The sequence below is a fragment of the Ursus arctos genome, unplaced genomic scaffold, assembly GCF_023065955.2.
Source record: "Ursus arctos isolate Adak ecotype North America unplaced genomic scaffold, UrsArc2.0 scaffold_29, whole genome shotgun sequence".
Lineage (NCBI taxonomy): Eukaryota > Metazoa > Chordata > Mammalia > Carnivora > Ursidae > Ursus > Ursus arctos.
In genome coordinates this window covers 35,023,974-35,045,595 of record NW_026622974.1, presented here as the reverse complement: position 1 = coordinate 35,045,595, position 21,622 = coordinate 35,023,974, and the positions used below count along the sequence as shown (strand labels likewise).

Genomic DNA, 21,622 nt, shown 5'->3' with positions numbered 1-21,622 from the left:
TTGGGCCTCTAAGCAGCTTGCAACTTTCTGCTCTTCAGGTTATATTGTTGTTATCTTCAATGTGGTAAACGAGTGAGATATGTTGTTGACCGGGAAATAGTCAAGTTCCCTGAGAACTAAGTTGTGACACAAAGCTGGGGAGTCAATGTATCCTGAGGCAGGATAACAAAGAGGTACTATTCTCTCTTTCAGGAGAATCTAATGGTTTCTGTTATTTTCTGCTGTTGAGATTGAAAAAATAAAGTCACTGGATCAATAGCTGGTTACTAGGTGCCATTGGCTATACTAAGTCCATTAAAAAGATTATGTCTCAAACAGCACTTTTGTTGGCATCATCAACTAACTCAAGTTATGAAAATTCATTATTCCTTTACATCAACTAAACTAGAGAATTAAATTGGGCATGTTGGAATTACCACCCTGCATTTTCCAGCCGTCAATGGTAGCAATAATCTTTGTGCTTCTCCTAGGGGTATGGTATTGCTCTTGACTTACTAATCTGTACAAAAAGAGAGATACATGGGTTCCACACGAACCTATTTTTCTATAGCTCTTACTCTGTGAGTTGGAAGTCTAATGTGAGTATTTTTCTAGCTACTGAAATATATACAAGCATTATGTTCAGGACCTAGGGAAATAACTATGTAATGGGTTGAGGGTCATACATAGCTAATTGTGAGGGAGACTTGTGGGTGAAAATTCTTTTCATAGCTTATAGTTCTTGGAATAAAATGAGTGGAATACCTTTGTGTGCATGTGTTCATGTGTGTGTGTATGTGTGTGTGTGTGTATATGTGTTTTGAGGGAGGGGTCTACTTATTGGGGGAAAAAATCCAAATACTTCATGAGACATAATTTTTGGTATTTGGGTTTCAGGAATTAAAGGCAAATCTCAAAGAGGCCAGGGGGGAGAAATGGAAAAGCTGTAAGGAGTCAGCAAACAACAAACACATATGAAAGGAGGGATTCCTTCAAAGTCAGGAACCAAACTGTAACTATGGCCAAGAAACTGTGCCCTGGCCTGGTGACATGGTGGGGGTAAGAAATTGCTAACCCTAAGTGTCCCCGGATTCAAGCCTGGGAATCTTGAGGGTGGCTGAGGTGGTTATAGGTTGGTGGCTTATTCTGGCTCATGGCTTCTAAAAGTATCCTTATTTTAGGCTCTCAGGTTTTCCACTGATCAAGCTCAACCAAACACAGATCCTTAAAGACTATGGACATGGGAATCATAAAATATAGTTCCATAAGGTGTGGAACATAAAATGACTTTTATGACATATGTAAAGAAACAGAAGATGAAATGACCAAAACTTGCAAGCATACAAGGCACTATTTAAAATCTCTAGGTTTATCCAAAGCCAGAATAAGGCAGGAAATAATAAAAATTGAGCAGAAATAAATGAAATAGAGGGGCGCCTGGGTGGCTCAGTCGTTAAGCGTCTGCCTTCAGCTCAGGGCGTGATCCCAGAGTTCTGGGATCGAGCCCCACATCGGGCTCCTCCGCCATGAGCCTTCTTCTTCCTCTCCCACTCCCCCTGCCTGTGTTCCCTCTCTCGCTGGCTGTCTCTCTCTCTGTTAATAAATAAATAAAATCTTTAAAAAAAAAAAAGAAAAAAAAGAAATAAATGAAATAGAGACCAAAAAAACCCAATAGAACAGATCAATGAAACCAGGACCTGGTTCTTTGAAAAGATCAACAAAATATAAACTTTTAGCCAAAGTCATTTAAGAGAGAGAGAGAGAGGACTCAAATAAATAAAATCAGAAATGATAGAGGAGAATAAACCAACACCACAGAAACACAGGGGATTATGAAAGAATGTTATGAAAAATTATATGGCAACACATTGGACAACCCAGAAGAAATAGATGAAGTCCTAGAAACATGTTTATATGTTTGAATCATGAAGAAGTAAAAAATTTGAACAGATCAGTTACTAGCAATGAAACTGAATCAATAATCAAAAAACTTTCAACAAACAAAATTTCAGGAGCAGATGGCCTCACAGGTGAGTTCTATCAAATATTTAAAGAAGAATTAATACATATTCCAAAAAATAGAAGAGGAAGGAAACCTTCCAAATTTATTCTGAGGCCAGCATTACCCTGATACCAAAACCAGAAAAAGGAACTACAGAAAAAGGACAAACCTACAAGCAATAGCTCTGATGAACATGGATGCAAAATTCTTCAACAAAATATTAGCAAACCGAATCCAACAATACATTAAAAAAATTATTCACCATGATCATGTGGGATTTATTCCTGGGATGCAAGTGTGGTTCAATATTCACAAATCAATCAAGGTGATACATCATATCAAGAGAAATGATAAAAACCATATGATCATTTCAATAGATGTAGAAAAAGCATTTGGCAAATTACACCATCCATTCATGTTAAAAATTCTCGACCAAGTGTTCCATATTTCAACCTAATAAAGGCCGTATATGAAAAATCTACAGCTAACATCATACTCAATGGTGAAAAACTGAGAGCTTTTCTTCCAAGATCAGGAACAAGACATGGATGTCCACTCTCACCACTTTTATTCAACATGTACTGGTAGTACTAGCTACAGCAATCAGACAAGAAAAAAAAAAGCCATCTGTATTGGTAAGGAAGAAGCAAAACTTTTACTATTTGCAGATGACATGATACTGTATATAAAAAACCCTAAAGACTCCACTAAAAAACTACTAGAACTGATAAGTAAATTCTGTAAAGTCACAGGATACAAAATTAATATCCAGAAATCTTTTGCATTTTTATACACTAATAATGAGGTAACATAAAGAGAATTTAAGAAAACAATCCCACTTATGATCGTACCAAAAAGAATAAATAACCCAGGAATAAACTTAATCAAGGAGGTAAAAGATCTATACTCTGAAAACTATAAAATGTTGATAAAAGAATTGAAAATGACACAAACAAGTGGAAAGATACTTCATGTTCATGGATTGGAAGAACCAATATTGTTAAAATGTCAATATTACCTGATTTAATCTATAGATTTAACACAATCTCTATAAAAATACCATCAACATTTTTCACATAACTAGAAGAAATAATCCCAAAATTTGTATGGGATCACAGAAGACCCTAAATAGCCAAAGCAACCTTGAAAAAGAAGAAAAAACTGGAGAATCACAATCCTAGATTTCAAGATATACTACAAAGCTGTAGGAATCAAAACAGTATAGTCGAGGCACAAAAATAGACAAATAGATCAATGGAACACAATAGGGAGCCCAGAAATAAACCCACAATTATATGGTCAATTAATCCATGACAAAAGAAGCAATAGGAAACAGACAATCTCTTCAACAAATGGTGCTGGGAAAACTAGACAGGTACATGTAAAATAATGAAACCAGACCACTTTCTTACACCACACACTAAAATAAACTCAAAATAGATTAAAGACCTAAATATGACACATGAAACCATAAAACTGCTTAAAGAAAACATAGATAGTAATCTTATTTTTTTCTAGAAATGTCTTCTTTGGTAAGGGAAATGGTAAGTCCCAAAAATAAACTATTGGGACTATACCAAAATAAAAGCTTTTGCACAGTGAAGGAAACCATCAACAAAACAAAAAGACAACTCACAGAATGGAAGAAGATATTTGCATAGATGTATCTGATAAGTGGTTAATATGCAAAATATATAAAGAACTTATACAACTTAACACCAAAAGGGACTCCTGGATGGCTCAGTTGGTTAAGCATCTGCCTTTGGCTCAGGTCATGATGTCAGGGTCCTGGGATTGAGCCTCACATTGGGCTCCCTGCTCAACGGAGAGACTACTTCTCCCTTTGCCTGATGCTCCCCCTGCTTGTGGTTTCTCTCTCGATCTCTGGCAAAAAAATAGATAAATAATGTAAAAATTTTTAAAAAGAAAGAAGGAAGATTATTCTAGAAGGAAGGTCTGAGAAGCAAGAAGGAGTGGTGAACAAGGAAATTGATAAACTCATAAGCCTAAAAAAACATTATTTGTACAAAATAATATCTAATTTGTGAGAGTTTAAACAAAAGACAGAATTAAAATACTTGACAACTAATACAAGGAGTGATTTAAATTAAAGTGTTTTAAAATTTTTGTATCATCTGAGAGAAGAATAATCTGTTAACCATGGACTGCACTGTGCTGAGTATTCAAGGTAAAATTTCAAGTATAACCCCTAAAGTAATAGAAACAAACAGTTAGGGGTGCCTGAGTGGCTCAGTTGGTTAAGTACCTGACTTTTGATTTCAGCTCAGGTCATGATCTCAGGGTCGTGTGATGGAGCCCCATGTTGGGCTCTGCACTGGGCGTGGAGCCTCTTTAAGATTCTCTCTCTCCTGCTGCTCCTCCCCACCCCCTCTCTCCCTCTGTCTCTAAAATAAACAAACAGTTGAAGTTTTCAAAAGAACTTATAACTATCCGAAAGAGTGCATAACTTCCAGTTCAATTTTAAAATCAAATGGTTTACATTAGTTTTAAATATATGGATTAGTATCTAGTTTGGAATCAAAATATTACAGTACTTGAGATACACCATCACCTATTTAATACAGAAATAACATTGTCATTACTAGCCAGAAATTTTACATTGTTCTAGTTTCCAATTTAAGCTAGATTTCTGCTTCATTCTTGCTTCAAAAGCTATAATAATATAATTACTTCCTGGTTTAACTGACCACTCTATCAGTTATTGCACAAAATTATGGATATACAATTGATTCTTGAACAACACAGAAGTTAGTGATGCCAGATCTCGTGCAGTCAAAAATCCACATACAACTTTTGACCCCCCCAAAACTTAGCTACTAACAGCCTACTGTAAACTGGAAGCCTCACCAATAACGTAAATAGCCAATTAATAATACTTCTGTATTCTTACAATGTATTCTTACAATGTATTCTTACTGTATTCTTACAATGAAGTAAGTTACAGAATATAAAATGTCATTACGAAAATCATAAGGAAGAGAAAATACATTTATATTACTGTACTGTATTTATTGAAAAAAATCTGTGTGTAAATGAGCACACACAGTTTCAAATTTGTGTTGTTCCTTTGTGTTGTATTTATTTTGATGATCTAATTGTCTCAAATTTGCCCAGTGGAAGCACCTTCAAGATGATTTCTTGATCCTTTTGAAATGTCTCGTTCATTCTGTGAGCATTTTCTGGCACAAGATGTTCTAGGTTCATCTTATATTTTCCTTATTCCAGCCCTGAAATTAACTATTTTATGAAGGAGCCTTGGTTCTTTTCAGTGAGAAATGGTATTTAGATATATTTTTACAACAGTATGTCTAAATACACCTGTTTCAGTGGTATCCTATTCTGCTGATTAAATACCATTATCTAGTCATCCTTGGCTTCTATAAAAATTTGTGATCTGGACAGATTAACGCTAATCTTTTGTGTGGTTGTTCATTTTAGTATTTTTATAGGAGAATGTACAGATACCTTAATGTGTATAAAGGAAAGAACACTATCATATATATGCATAGAAATTAGCATAGATTTGGGGCGCCTGGGTAGCGCAGTCGTTAAGCGTCTGCCTTCGGCTCAGGGCGTGATCCCGGCGTTATGGGATCGAGCCCCACATCAGGCTCCTCTGCTGGGAGCCTGCTTCTTCCTCTCCCACTCCCCCTGCTTGTGTTCCCTCTCTCGCTGGCTGTCTCTGTCTCTGTCAAATAAATAAATAAAATCTTAAAAAAAAAAAAAAAGAAATTAGCATAGATGACTCCTAGTTCTAGAATTTATTTCTTTGAAAGACATGAATCTCATTTATTTCAAACAGGACAAATTAGATCAGAAATCTAGTTAGTTTCCCAAATCCTGCTTTCATCCCTCAAATCAATTCATCAGAGTTGTCACCTATCAGAGTCCACTGCTTGGATCTGATAGGAAAAGCCGAACGTCTGGAGGGCTTGTCTGGCCACTCCTAAAACTATAATAGGAAATGTAATATGTATATGGAATGCAGTTTGAAAACATTGGCCTAAGGTGCCTCTTTCCACACAAGCACGATTGCATCTAAGTTAAACACACTGGATTCTGCAGGGGTGCCTCTTTTAGTTTATTTACTGCATCTTACTGAGAAATTATTTTCAATATTCTTAAATTCTCTTTGTATTTGCAATTGGAAAAATAACTTGATTATTTCTATTCTTGGTTTAAAAACTGTTCTTTTCCTATTTTTCTTTCCTTCATTATGCTTCTCACTTCCTTTCGCCCTTCTCCTTTGCCTGTCATGGTTTTTTTGTTAGTTCATATCCTCTCTGGATATGGTCAGAATCATCAGTGGTGGAAAAATGTGACTGCCAGGAAGTCTATCTTCATTTTTAAAGCTAAATAGCTTGACAGCCTTTTAACTTACACTCTTTGCAGAGATGGCATGGAACTTTTAAGCTTTAATGTTACTGATTTCTGACATTTAAATCTGTCGAACAGTGTGGAAGGTGAATCCAGGAACTTCGTATTGGCAAAAACACATATTAATCTCTTTACAGTATATATCTTTTGAATTTTTTCTTTTGGGAACTGTGACCACAACCTCCAGGAAATGAATTTTTGGGGGAACTAGAAAAATGTGTGTCTAGTCCATGTGAAAAATGACCTACTTCTGGACAATTGGACAGTTAGAGAAAGCCTAGCACGTATATCATCTATAAATGTGACTTTCCAAATTCTAATATTTATGAACAAGGCTCTTACAATTTATGATAAATGATGTTATAGGAACTAATTAAAAATGAGCAGATTTTTAAATAACTTTCCACTTATACACTTCTTTGTGCTCATCGTCCTCTCATAAGGTGTTTGATAAACCTCGATGTGTAAGCCTGGTTCTTTTAAATTGTCTAGGGATGTGTCTAAAAGAATGTTCAAAATATACTCTGTGACACACAACAGTTTAATTTAAAGGTGAATGGAAATTTTAAAAATCCAAATATGCAATAAAAAGTATAATCAAGTAGGAAGTCAGGATTCATTTCCCCTTATTTTTCATCCTCATTTATTTTGAAATATAAACCAGCTCCTTAGGTTAACGGGCATTTACAAGCTAATGTGTATTTCATGTAGCAGTTATACAAAAATATTATTATGCAGTAAGATCCTTTTTTAAAATTTTTACAAAGGAAGCTTTTTGTCTTTATCTGTTTAGGCTCCTATAACAGAATCCCATAGGCTGTCTCATGAACAACAGAAATTTATTTCTCATGGTCCTGGAGGCTGGGAAGTCCAAGATCAAGGAATTGGCAGAGTCCGTATGTGGTGAAGGCCCACTTCCTCGTTCATAGATGCTGTCTTCTCACTGTGTCTTCATATGATGGAAGGAGGGAGGGAGTTCTTTGGCATCTCATTTACATATATGACGGCTTCATATCCATGGGCACCAGTCCAGTCCTATTCGTGTGGGCTTCACTCCTATGATCTGCATCTTCCAAGTTACCACCTCAGTGGGGATCAAGTTTTAACATGAATTTTGGGGAAACACAAACATTCACAGTCTGCAGCACTTTTTATTCAGAAATCAAATTCTTTTTGATAAACAATATTTTGTACAGTCACCTATTCATAGGAGGCTGAATAATAACAATTATTGCTCAGTTAACAGCTACCATTCATTGAGCATCTACTATATACTTGGCCTTCATGTAGCTCTCATTTAATTCTCATGGCAACTCTACAAGGTAAAAATATTATGTCTCTTTCATGATGAGAAACTGAGGCTCACTAAGCCTTCAGTAACTTTCCTATGATCCCACAGATTGAAAATAAGAGGTAATAGGAAAACCTAAGTCTCGCTAATTAAAAAATTAATAAAAACCAGGGCACCTGGGTGGCTCAGTCAGTTGAACTTCCAACTCTTGATTTCGGCTCAGGTCATGATCTCAGGGTCATGGGATGAAGCCCTGTGTCCAGCTCCCCGTTCTGTGTGGAGTCTGCTTGAGATTCTGTCTCCCTCTCCCCGTACCCCTCCCCCAGCTTGTGCTTGGGCTGTCTCTCTCTCTCTCCCTCTCCAAGATAAATAAATAAAATCTTTGAAAAAAATTCATAAAAACCCTTTTCATTATATCACACAGTCCCTGAACAAGTCACAATGCAGTTTAACATATACTTGAATTGCTCTCACTGTCCACATATTGAAACATGAACCCCGATTCCTAGACTCATGATTTCACTTTTCAATATACTCAGTAAAAATCATGTAGAATTATGTAGAATTATTTTCACTGGTCATAAAAGGCCGAACAAATATGTATTGACTGAGTGCAAAATTGATTTCAGAGCAATATTGCTTTTGTCTTTTTGAAGGACAATAGCACACTAATAAACACTGACCTGTGGAGTGTTGTGTGTTGCTGGAGACTTTAGACAGCTCTGGTTCCCAGATGTCTACAGCAGAATATAAAAAAAAAAAAAAAACAAGACTTTCCTTCCTGAAACAATTCCTCCCTGCGGAGTAGCTTTTAGGCCACCTGGCATTTTACAAATCCAATATCATTCAGCCAGTCATTTCTTGAGATGTATAGGTCTGAATGCAGATCACGTTTGTACAAACCTTAGTGTATGGGTTTTTTTTTTTTTTTTATTTTGTTTTTTTTTACCTGAAAAGTGAACTCACTGGGAGTTGCTACAAGTGTCTCAGCTTCCTTTTCTAAGGCAGCTAACCACAGTCAGGAATTAAGAAACTGACTTGCTGTTCCTTTGGTCACTATCATAAGAACTCAAAGATAAATACGATTTGTACTGTGCAAAGATTCAAAGCAGCAGCTGGACACTCAATGTTCTAATATATTTTCTATCTATGAAATGCTGTAACAATTACAAATCCAATAAAATGCCAATCTAACTACTTTTGAAGTGGAAACATCCCATTACACCAATTGTATTGAGACACCAAATAATACATTCTCTACTCCTCCTTGGAATTTCCCCCATGATGTTTTTCATAAGGTTTTCTCATATTCCCCTGAATAAATGTGCTTATTTAACAAAGTGAAATTCTTCAGCATCGTGAGACTTGTGCTTCAAAAGGAGAGAAGAATAAGAAGCAAATTATTAAAACACGACCTCCTTTATCTTCACAGATTGGAACTGAAAAGTCTGCTTAGCTCAAGTAGCCAACACAGGGTCTTTTCCTTCCTGAAAGACCACAAGTGGTCGAGGAGGCCGCTCGCTCTCCTGAAATCTCAGAGTAGAAAATTGCTCTCCCCCTCTCAGTTTGTATTTCTGTACTCCTGCACTAGGTGCTACCAAAGGCTGGCAGGAACCAAGTTTGAAGCAGGATTAATGCCTTCCATTTCAAGGGGTGGCCAAGGATCCTAGAGGTAACAGCAGCCCTCAAAAGCCCTTTTCATCTTGTAACAAGGCTCTGCAGCTCATCCTGCTGGAATCTGGGTTGCCTTCGGAAACTCCACTCGTTACCTAGAGATGTGAGAAGTCTTGATTGACCAGTCCTGCTACAGCTAATAGAACTGTCAGCTCTGCTGTCACTCAGCCGTCACCAGCCCTCGCATACAATAAAGGCCTTGAAGGTAATACGGGAAGTGGAACATCCCAAGGGCACAACCTTCTCAAAATGAGGCTGTGTGTTGAACTAAATACTTTACCTCAGGTGTCTGAGTTCACGGCGCAGGGAGTGAACGTGATACAGCCTTGTGTTTTTCATCAGTATAATTTTCTTTTGCGTTTCGGCATGTTCATATCACGTCAGTCTATGAACGTCCCAAGGGTAGCAATGTAAAGTTGAACCTGGCAAGGTCAGAGAAGGTCACTCAGAGAAGGCAGTGATTTGTGTGTGTGTGTTGGGGGATATATGTGAATAACAGCAGTTAGCTGTAAGGGATGTTTTGCCTGTCTAAAGGAAAACTGAAACCCAGGTTTTAGTCAATAGCTTTTAAACTCTAATCAATGTATTGAACCAGTCAACATATATCGAGCTCCTTATCTTGACAGGCATTGTTCCCTCTGCTGAGGTTAGACACAGAAGATGCTCTAACAGAGCCTGTTAAAGCTCATAAAATACCGATGCTCTCCTTTACATTTCCCAGGCCCTCTTGCTACTATTTTTAGACCATGTGACTAGTTCTGACCAATGAAATCTGATCAGAGAGGATACAAACTACTTCCAGACCTGACCCCTGAAGACCTACCACATGACTGTCCAGGTCTCTCTTCCCTTGCCACGGTACTTTGGAGGCCTCAGGCTCCCGATGGCATCACTACAAGGTAGAAGCAACCCAGATTCCTGGGTTTCTGCTTAGAAAAGAATGCCTTAGAGAGTTAGCCAGCCCAGTTAGACTTTGTATAAATGAAAATTAACTTTTGCTGTATTAACCTGTTGGGATTTTAGGGTTTGTTTCTTATCGCAACATAGATCATCCCAGTGGTTTTTAAAGTGTGGTATACAGACTGACAGCACGAGCACACCTGGGAACTTATTAGAAATGCACATCCTTGGGCTTACCTGAGATTTTCTAAATTAGAAACTCCGAGAATAGGACACCGATGTCTGTGTTTTAACAAACCTTCTGGGTGATTCTGTTGTATACTAAAGTTTGAGAAGCATAACTCTAAACTGTCTTGTCACTATAGACATAATCCTCGATCTCAAGGTTCTCACTGTCTAGAGATCCTAGGTCTCATAGTCTAATAGACGCCCTTATATCATATTTTTTGTCAGTTTTCCCTAGAACTTGCTTTAACTGAAGCCAGGCTCTTCTTTGAGGACAGGGCATCCCTTGTAGCTATTCAAAGTGGTGCTGTTTATTCTTTTACCATTCACATTCCATACCACGTGGTTGGAGATGGAATCAGTATTCAACTTAGTGCTCTCTTACTTTCTTTCAAAGTCTTTTTCTTTGAAACCCATACCATTCCCCTCTATCATTCCATCGTTCTTTCTCTTGGTTCATGTCAACTGGAACCCCTGTGTCTCTTTCATTTACTCATAATTTTGGCACCTGGATCAAAGTCTTCACTGCCACCGTGAATACGGATCATTTCTAAGCACACGTATACTTGTCGACGTTCCTCCTAAGTAAAATAAATTCTTGAACTTCAGATATCCATGTAAGTTTCTATCCCATTTCTTCTCTCCCTGTTCACAACTCAATTTCTTGAAGAGTCATCTACAATCATTGTTTCATTCTTCACTCATTTGAAAACCATTACAGTCTAATTTATGCCCTCAACAGTCCACCAAAGTATCTTCTGTTTCTTTTGTGAAGACCACCCATATCCTCTGTGTTGCCAAATTCAGTGCATGATCTTGGAACTCAATTACTGACCTGACTCTGATGACCACACTCTCTTTTTAAAATAATTTATTTTCCCAATTCTCTTATATACTTCTATTTCCATCTTATATTTTCTGGCCGATTCTTCTGTGTCCTTTATTCATACTCCTCTCCCTAAATGTGGAGACACAGATTTGTTCTTCATACCCCATTTTTTTCTCATGCTGTTATTCCTTCCCTAAGGAATCTCAGAACTATAGTTCAATTACTGTGGATGCCCAGATGACTGAAAATTTATATCTTAAGTACAGGCCTAAATATCCAATAGCCCACTGACTTTTCTTGGGTATCTCAAACACACCTTAAGCTCAACATGTCCAACCTGGACTTTATAATCTTGCCATACACTTTCCTGGTCTGCCTTTAGGATTTCTTATCTCATGATGCTCTCATCAGTCCTTTTGTATGAGGCAGAACTCATGAGTTATCCTGGATTTGGACTTTTCCTTCACTTTCTATATAAAATGTATTATAAACTCCTGTCAATTTTATCATACTGAATATCCCTCAAAATGTTTCTGTTCTCTCCCTTTCCCCCACCATCACTCTAATCCAACCCACTATCCATACTTGTCTGGACTACTATAATAATGCCTCCCAAGTGGCCTACCCACATCTGTTCTCTAGAATGTCAACCCATTCTTCCTTCTTAAAATCTTCCAGTAGCTTCACATTATTCTTAGAATAAAGAATAAAATCCTTATGATCCTATAGTAACTTTCATAGATTGGTCCTTCTTACAACTCACTTCATACTCTTCCTCTTGCTATCTTCCCCATAGCCATGGGTCTTCTTTCAGATTCCCAATCCTCCCTTCCTGCTTCCTACTACAGGGCCTTCACACAAGCAAATCTATCTCTGAAAGCTCTCTTTTGGCCCTTATCCTCTTTATGTAGTTAACCCTGTATCATGTGTATGATCTTAGGTCAACAGTCCCTTCTTCAGAGAAGGCTTCCCTGAATTTTAAATCTTCATTTGTTATGTGCTGTCATAGATTAACATTTTTTCCATAGAACCTTTCTTTTCTTTTTCTGGTATATTCATAGCATTGATGATTTTTGTTAAATATCTTTCTTGCCCACTGAATATGTTCTATGAAAGCAAAAAAACGCTTTTATTTGCCTACAGTGTATCCCCAGTGCATAAGAAAACTCCTGACATGAAGGTACTCAATTAATATTTGTTGAATGAATGAATGACCAAAAAAAAAAAAATCATTTTGTAATTCATGTTTTCTTCTCTACCATTTCTCTAACACAGGCATAGCTAAATTCCTTGCTTTAACTCCTGGATAGAAGGTTTATCATCAAGGTAAGACTATAGAAATGTTAGGATAAATAATTTTATATTTAGAGGGAGATTCTTATTTAGAATCCACAAATGAAAAGAACATCAGGGAAGGGAAATTAAAATTAAGTCAGTTTACCAAGTAACTTAGATTTTACCTGCAAAAGGAAATGTGTGTGTATTTGGTTAGGGAGATGGAAGAGAAGATGATAGATACAGAGAGGCTAGGAAACACACTGAGAAGACTCCAAGGTGTCCTAAAATGTCATAGCCACAGCCCATTTTAATTCAAATTAGAGAAGCTGGTAACAGTTTATTAATGCTACAGAAACCATACTATATGATGATAATATTTTTTTTGCCTACATTTTTCCATCATTGCTGAAGCTAAACCTGACCCATCATAAGAGGAGAGTTTTATGCTTGATAAGAGAGGATTATATTTGCTTATTAGCTGATAATGCTTCTATCATTCACCTGCCTTGCATATCTGGTTTCTTTTATAATGACAGAAAAAGCCAATTCTATGAGTATTTTAGGTATTATTAAAGGTTATCAAGTTATATATTGAATTTGTAACATAGTATTTTATCTCAATTAAGATGACACCTAAATATTATTCACAATTAAAAATTAGATAGCAATGTCATTGAATATAGTAAAGTAGCAAAATCCAGGGGCCAGTTCCTCTTTAGAAGCAATCATTAAGCTGTACAATAAGATCAGAACTAACTATTTTTAACTCTAAGACCTGATCAAACACTTAGAGTAACGAAGGGAGTGATTGATGAAGGGAGAGGCTGCTGAACTTTGGTAAGAGAGTGACAGGTGTGAACCAACTACCATCCCCATTCCTCAGAACCTCCATGGCTATGGAGATGGTGGCTTATGTTCCTACAGCGGCTGGTTAGTGCCAGGTGAATACTAAGGAACTTGTCCTCCAAAAAGTTTGGGTTGTTCATTTTAATTAGTTTGGCAGTTCCCTTAGGGACTGCAACAGGCACTTCTTTTTGTTTCAGTCCCCTTGGACTGCACTGGTTTCTCCAGTAGTGTCCCTTGGAAGATTTAAAGAGATATACACACATTTAACAAATTTTAATCCAGACATTTAAGGAAATTTCTGTTAGGTCTCAGGCTGACTGCAGAGATAATGGGACAAAAATTTCACACACACAAGGACTACAGACTTTGAAAAAATAGTTTGGAACAGTCACTATAGGAATGGACAACTAAAGCCCTCAATATGCCAAAAAGCATTCCTGAGAGAGGGCGAATTTGAATTCTAGAATTAACTACATTAAAATGTGTTATAATACTTAAAATGTCTGGTTTTCAACAACAACAACAAAATAACAAAGCATACAAAAAAACAGGAAAATATGGCTCTTCACAGAAAATAAAGAACTTGATAGAAAATATTTCTGAGGAGGCCCATACACTGGAATTACTAATCAAAGATATTAAATCATCTGTCTTAAATGTGTTCAGTGAGCTAAAGAAAACAATGAACAAAGACCTGAAAGAGATCAGAAGAAAAATGTATGAACAAATAGGGGATGCCAATACAGAGAAAAAAATGGAAAGAACCATATAGAAATTGTTTGGTTGAAAAGTACCATGGCTTAAACAAAAAAATTCACTACTGGGGTTCAACAGCAGATTTGAGTAGGCAGAAGGAAAAAAAGCAGTGAACTTGAAGATAAGGCAATTGAAATTTTCCTGTCTGAGGAATAGAAAGAAAAAAGAATGAAGAAGAATGATAGGACCTGAGGGACCTGTGGAACCTGTGGGACACCATCAAATGTACCAAGTTATTCATCATGGGAGTCCCAAAAGGAGAGGCAAGAAAAAAACAGGACAAAAGAATATTTGAAGAAATAGTGGCTGAAAAGTTCCTAAATTTGATTAAAGACCTAAATCTACACATCCAAGAAGCTGAACAAATGCCAAGAATGATAAACTCAAAGATATCTACATATTTTAATAAAATTGTAAAAAGACAAAGACAAAGAATTTTGAAAGCAGCAAGAGAGAAGTGATTCATCACATACAGGGGCTACTCTATAACATTATAACATTAATAGCTCATCGCTCATCAGAAATCTTCTGGAGGCCAGAGGTAATGGATGACATATTATAAATACTGAAAGAAAAAAAAATTGTCAACCAAAAATTCTATACTGGCAAAATTACCCTTCAGCAATGAAGGAGAAATTAAGACATTCTGAGATAAATATAAGCTAAAGGATTTCATTACTAGTAGATCTGTCCTACACGATTGCTAAAGGAAGTTAATCAATTTTTTCTTTTATGATTCATGCTTTTTGAGTCCTGCATAAAAAATCTTCACCTAACTGAAAGCTCATAAAGTTTTACTCCTGTTTTCTTCTGGAAGTTTTTTAGTTCTGTCTTTAATGTTTAAGTCTATAATCCATTTCCAGTTAGTTTTTATATATACCACAAGGTAAAGTTTGAGATTCATTTTTTTCCATATTGATATTGAGTTGTTTCAGCACTGGTTGTTGAGATGACTGTACTTTCTCTGCTGAATTACCTTGGCACCTACACAGAAAAAAAATCAATTGACCATATACATATGGATCTATTTCTGGTCTTTATAATCAGTTCCATTGATCTCTGTGCCTTCCTTATATTAGTATCACACCATCTAAATAACTAGCTCTAGAGTAAGTCTTGGAATCTATTATTGTAAGTCCTTCAAAATTTTCTTCTTTTTCAAAATTGTTCAACTGTTCTAGATCCTTTGCTTTTCCATATAAATTTAAGAGCTGACTTGTCAGTTTCTACTAAAATAAAAGAACTGGTTGGATTTTAATTAGAATTGCATTGAATCTAGAGATCAATTTGGGTAAAAATGATACTAATGTTGAGTCTTTCAGTCCATGAACACTGTATCTCTTTCCATGTACTTGGGGCTTCTTCAGTTTCTCTCAGAAATATTTTGTAGTTTTTAGTGTATGAGTCTTGATCATATCTTGTTAAATTTATCTCAAAGTATTTCATGATATTTTGGTGCTACTGTAATTATATTTTTAAAATTCCAATGTCAGCTGTTCATTGTAAGTTATAGAAATAGGTTTTCTGTTTTTGTTTTTGTTTTTTTAATACTGGTTTTGTAACCTGTGAACTTGCTGAACTTACTGGTCAGCTTCAGTAACTTTTAGTAGATTTCTTAGGATTTTCTACATGGATAAACATGTCATCTGTGAATAAAGACAATTTCTTCCTTTCCAATCTATATATGCCTTTTTTTTTTTTTTTTTTTTTTTAGTTTCCTCCCCCCCCCCCCCCCCCCAATTTATAGAGCTGGTCATGACTTCCAGTACAATTAGTGTGCCTACTGGGCTCTATTTGGGTCCTCTCTTTATACTACACCCTAAGAACACTTCAGCCTGTAAGCTGGGGTAATTGTAGGGCCCTCTTCATTTGTCTGAAGTCATAGTTCTACAGTGTTTGATGTCTACTGGATAAAAATAGTCATTTCCCATATTTTGTCTGGCTTTCTAGCTAGTTATGGCAGAATGGCAATTCTTATAACAGTTAATATTTCAAAGTCAGTGTGAAAGTTCTATTTAAGAGATATTTTAAACAACCACTTCCATACATTGCAAGAGTTATACTTATACTAGATCACTAAAAAATTATGTACTGAAGAATTTCTTTCATAGGATGGTGATTTGACATTATATTCTCAACATTTCTTGAGAACTGATCTTAGTAGTGGTCACACAAGGAATATTGGTACTTTTTTTTTTCCCACAAATCTGTGCATGGAAGAAATTGTTTTCAATGACCCATCACTAACCATGGCCACAATGACATTTCCTTAGAACTTAAGTGCTAGGAAACCTGATAACTTTCACATTACTGCTCTGTTTCCTTTTATCGGAGAGCAAAAATATAGCGTATGTTTCCTTTTTACTTTGAGGGCTGTCTAGGAAACTGTATTTTAATTGGGACCTTTGGTATAATGAATTCCCTTCCTTGTTTACATTTCTTAAACCATTGTTTTAACATCTGAATTACATTTATTCCTTTATTGGGAGCAACCTCCAATCCTCTTCATAAATTTAAAGATAATTTTTAAAGAAAAGCCTGAACTGCATAGCAGAGTATTTATGAGCATGGACCTTGAAATTAGACAGATTTGCGTTTGTGTCCTATCTCTTCTACTTTTTGTCTGTATGACCTGCTGCAAGTTATTTAACTATACTGATTTGCAGTAATGGGGATATGCTCAGTGTCTGGAACACATCATACCATAAGTTGTAGTGGGATTTCTAATAACTGTTAGAGAATTTCAGCAATTCTAATTCTGTCTAAATTCAAATCTCTGTTCAAATAGATTGTTCACTACAAATCACAAAATATCATGTTACAAGTCTTGTGTCATCAGTGTTTTTTAGAGCCTATTTGTGATAAGAAATGTAATTCCTAAAGCCCTCTGGGTGGGTCCTTGAGATATGTAATTCCTTCCAGCCTTTGAAATGCTACTCGGGACAAGTAAGATACATTCTGAAGGGTTCTTTATTGTAAATCCTCCTTGGTCAGTTAATTAACAGAGTTGGAGATTTTTTAAAACTCAGCAGTTCTCCTAGGTTTCAGTTTGGTCCTATGTCAATGATGCATGAAGAAACCATTAAAATTTAGGCTTTCACCATAAAATGCAATGTGGATGCTTAAGATGAAGAATTTAATTAGATCAATTACTCTCAAGGTAGTTATAAAGGGGGTATTCATTTCATGTTGCTCAAATTGTTTCAAGCTTGAGAAAATGTCATTCCTGGATCTTCAGGTCTATTATTTACCTAACGTCTAACCCGAGTTAATCTTTTGGATGATTGTTTGGAAAAGCTAGCTGGAATATATTGTCCTAAAGGACCATTGACATGTGGGATACCAAATGAAGTCTATGCTTTTGTTCTTTAAAGAGTTTTCTTCTCTTTTATCCTCTAAGATAAAAATTTTAGAAAGAATTAGAATAGAAATAATAGACATGCCAAAGTAAGAAGAATTAATAGGCTGGCACAGTTGAAGCATGATAATTCTAGTCATTCTGGTGATGTGTACGTAAATTTCCCAGGGCCAGACTTAATCCATCTGGACACTTGCCTGTGTGAGCAAGACGCTGTGCTGATTTTCACGCCATGAACTGGCTCCTTCATTGACTTCGTAAAATAACTGGTTTTCTGGCACTGCATATACATTATTATTCTTTTAGTTATAAAAGAAGCAACTCAAAATCATGTTAAGATCCACAGAAACATAACTTGCCAAGCATGCTGTAACAATAATGGCACATCTTTATTTATTTGCCTCTGAAACTATAAACTGGAAAGAGATCAGTAAATAAGGATGAAAATAATGTTCTCGTATAAGTTCCTGAGATACCCAAGCCAAAAAAAATGGGAAATAAAATAGTTGCTTACTCACTATGATCATCCCAGTTCTGTCACACTGTGCAAAATGAGACACGGGACATTCATAGGACAAGAAAGCCTAGTGGATCTGCTTAAGAAAAATATGAAGTAAAAACCATGAAGGCCCTCATAGAGTGTTTTGAGGAAGCCATGCTTTTTTTTTTTTTTAAGATTTTTATTTATTTGAGAGAGAGAGAGCCAGAGAGAGAGAGAGAGAGAGCACAAGCAGGGGGAGCAGCAGAGGGAAAGGGAGAAGCAGCTTCCCTGCTCAGCAGGAAACAATGTGGGGCTTGATCCCAAGACCTTGGGATCATGACCTGAGCCAAAGGCAGATGCTTAATGGCTAAACCACACAGGCACTCCAAGGAAGTCATCCTTTTAAGGATACCCATGGAGCCTGCTGGGAGAAAAGTTTTAGTGGTAGATGCTCTAAGGATCACTTTGGTAACTGCCAGCTGTTTTGTTGTTGTCAGATACGTCTCTTCATCATTGCTAGATGGTGTGTCTTCTTTTTCACAGATCAGTGAAATTCCATTAAATTCTGCACATATTTATTGGGCACCTATCATGTAGGTATTTAGTATTATGTCAGGGACTGAGCAGCTAGAATGTAGCATTTTGAGGCACATATCAGCTAGGTAGGGAAATCTGACATCATAAATGACCAAATAGTTAAGAGCAAAAGCTCATGAATAATTTTCTAAATCAATGATGTACATATTACACGCGCTCCAAGAATTGAAAGGTGTGAGAATACCAGGTGATCTAAAATGCTGGAGAATGTTTCATTATAACATGAAATTTGAACTGTATCTTGGAGAACAGATAGAATTTTGAGTGGAAGGAAAGGAATGGAAAAGATCTCTCTGTATCATTTATCTATCTATCTATCTATCTATCTATCTATCTATCTATCTATCTATCATCTATCTATCATCTATCTATCATGATCTATATTTTGGTGGAGAATAGCTTGAATAAAGTCACCATGATTAGGTACAGTAAATCTGAATTTCCAAGACATGAGAATAATTGTTGGGTTTGTAATGAAGTATTTACATTTAGGAAAAGTGGGAGAAAAAGTTTTAAAAGTTCCAACAAAGATTGCACCAGTAATAACTTTCTTGCTCTGGCATATAATCTTCCTCTCTTCTCCCACCACATATAATTAATCTGTCCCCCAAATCCAGTTCAGATCCATTTATATTTTCTTTAAGCCTCCATTTTATATTGTGCTGTGTAGACCCAGACCTAAATTGGCACATCTACATAATATAAGCTATGATCAAGCCCTATATGTAATGGTCAAAGATGTGCCCTAATGAATGCAAAGTTGATTGCTATTAGCTACTTCTTAAGTATTATTATTTATATTTTTAGGAAAAAATTATCTGTATGAGCTATATCATCTGGATACCTGATTCCAAGGAAATATGAAGGTCTTCTCTAGGTATTTACACCTCATACACAGTGGTTTTACGCATAGATGTTACTCAATACATATTTTCTGAATAAATGAATAGATTAATAAATACATTTAGGTTCTTTACAAGCTTTAATCCTTCTAGAATGATTGGCATGTGCTGCTGTTGTGATTCTGGAGTTTTCATGGTGAGGGGATTTTTACTTTGTTCAATAAATGAATCAAATGGTACCTTGGATACTTCTTGGACAACTTGACTCCTCACAGCTATAATTGGAAGTAGATTTTATTTTTTTAAAAAGTAGATTTGATTAAAATTATAAGTGAAATAATAAAATTATAGAGAAGTAATATTTTACTAGACAAAAATTAAATCTACATCTGGTATTTAAAACTGTCTCAACCCACCTCTGAATGTGGATGGAGATCACTTTTTACGACCCTGAATTCTCTTCTACCCAGTTCTTATTAAAACCTAAGCTCATAATGTGGCTTTTCTAACTGAGTGAGACTTCATGTTTCTTTGACAATCAGAAAACTCGGAGTCAAATTTTCAACCCACTTCTAATAATTGTTCATGCTGCACTTTTTTCTTTGATCAGATTTTTACTTTTTATTTTTATTTATTTTTTTAAAGGTTTATTTATTTGAGAGAAAGAGAGAGTGAGAGCACATGAGTGGGGGGAATGGCAGAGGGGGAGGGAGAGAAATCCTCAAGCAGACTCCCTGCTGACCATGGGACCCAATGCAGGGCTTGATCCCAGGACCCCGAGGTCATGACCTGAGCTGGACACTCAACCAACTGAGCTGCCCAAGCACCCTTTGATCAGATTTTTTAAATGCATTTGTCATATTATATGTGTTTTGTAAAATGCCTCGAATCTTCTTTTAAAAATGACAAAGTATAAAGAAACATACATTTTCAAAACACATAGTCTGTTCCAGGCACTGTGTTAGGTACTACAGATAGATGTCAAAACTTGATTAGTAAATTAAAGGAAAGAACACTGAAGTCTAATGAAAATTGGTAAAATCTCTCTACTCCCTAAATATATGTCAATTTGAAGGATAAAATGTGAGAGAGATGCAATCATAAACTCTAGATGTAGGAAAGGACTAAAGAGGCATTTAACACTTTTTCCAAATGTGTTCCATGGAACACTATTGCAGAAGACAGTTTTAGTTTCAATAAACAAATAATACTTCCTGTGGTCAGGTAATGGCAGCACAAAATCAATGGTGCGTACGATTGCTGGTGCCTTAGCACAAATCAAGGGAGTGTCTCCAAAGTGTACTAGTCATCATTCTTCATTGTCACACAGTTTCAGTTAAAAGATAATACTAATAAAAATAAAAAACCCCATGATATTTCATTGTAGTTTTGATTTGTACTTCCTTGATGATGAGTGATGTTGAGAATCTTTTCATGTGTCTGTTGGCCACCTGGATGTCTTCTTTGGAAAAATGTCTATTCAGGTCTTCTGCCCATTTTGTAATAGGCTTGTTTGTTTTATTGGTATTGAGTTGTAGAAGTTCTTTATATATTTTGGATATTAAGCCCTTTTTGAATATATCATTTGCAAATATCTTCTCCTATTCAGTTAGACGTCTTTTTGTTTTGTTGATGGTTTCCTTTGCTGTGGAAAAGCTTTTTAGTTTGATGTAGTCCTGATAGTTTATTTTTGCTTTTATTTTTCTTACCAAATGAGACATATTTAGAAAAATGTTGCTACAGCTGATGTCAGAGAAATTACTGCCCTTGTTCTCTTCTAGGATGTTTATGGTTTCAGGCCTTACATTTAGGTCCTTAATCCATTTGAGTTTATTTTTGTGTATGATGTTAGACAGTGGTCCAGTTTCATTCTTTCATGTGTAGCTGTCCAGTTTTCCCAGCACCATTTGTTGCAGAGACTTTTTCCCATTGCATGTTTTTGCCTCCTTTGTCATAGATTAATTGACTATATAATCATGGGTTTATTTCTGGGCTCTCTAGTCCATTATATTGATATATGTGTCTATTTGTGTACAAGTACCATACTGTTAGTTTTGTTGTATATCTTGAAAACAAGGATTGTGGTATCTCCAGCTTTGTTCTTTTCAGGATTGCTTTAGCTATTCAGGGTCTTCTGTGGTTCCATACAAATTTTAGGATTGTTTG

General features: G+C 36.1%; 1 protein-coding gene across 4 annotated transcripts in view; it reads left to right on the top strand.

The window, feature by feature from the left end:
• UBE3D (ubiquitin protein ligase E3D) overlaps positions 1-21,622 on the top strand; it is a 367,577-nt gene that overhangs the window by 176,729 nt on the left and 169,226 nt on the right. Inside the window, exon 10 of one of the 4 annotated variants that reach the window (XM_048219691.2) lies at positions 7,173-8,576. The exons of the other annotated variants lie outside the window; for them this stretch is intronic. Within the exon in view, the coding sequence (XP_048075648.1) occupies positions 7,173-7,286 (114 nt within the window). The 3' untranslated portion in view covers positions 7,287-8,576. Of the gene's footprint in view, positions 1-7,172; positions 8,577-21,622 lie in introns of those variants that run through there. 4 annotated transcript variants of the gene reach the window in all.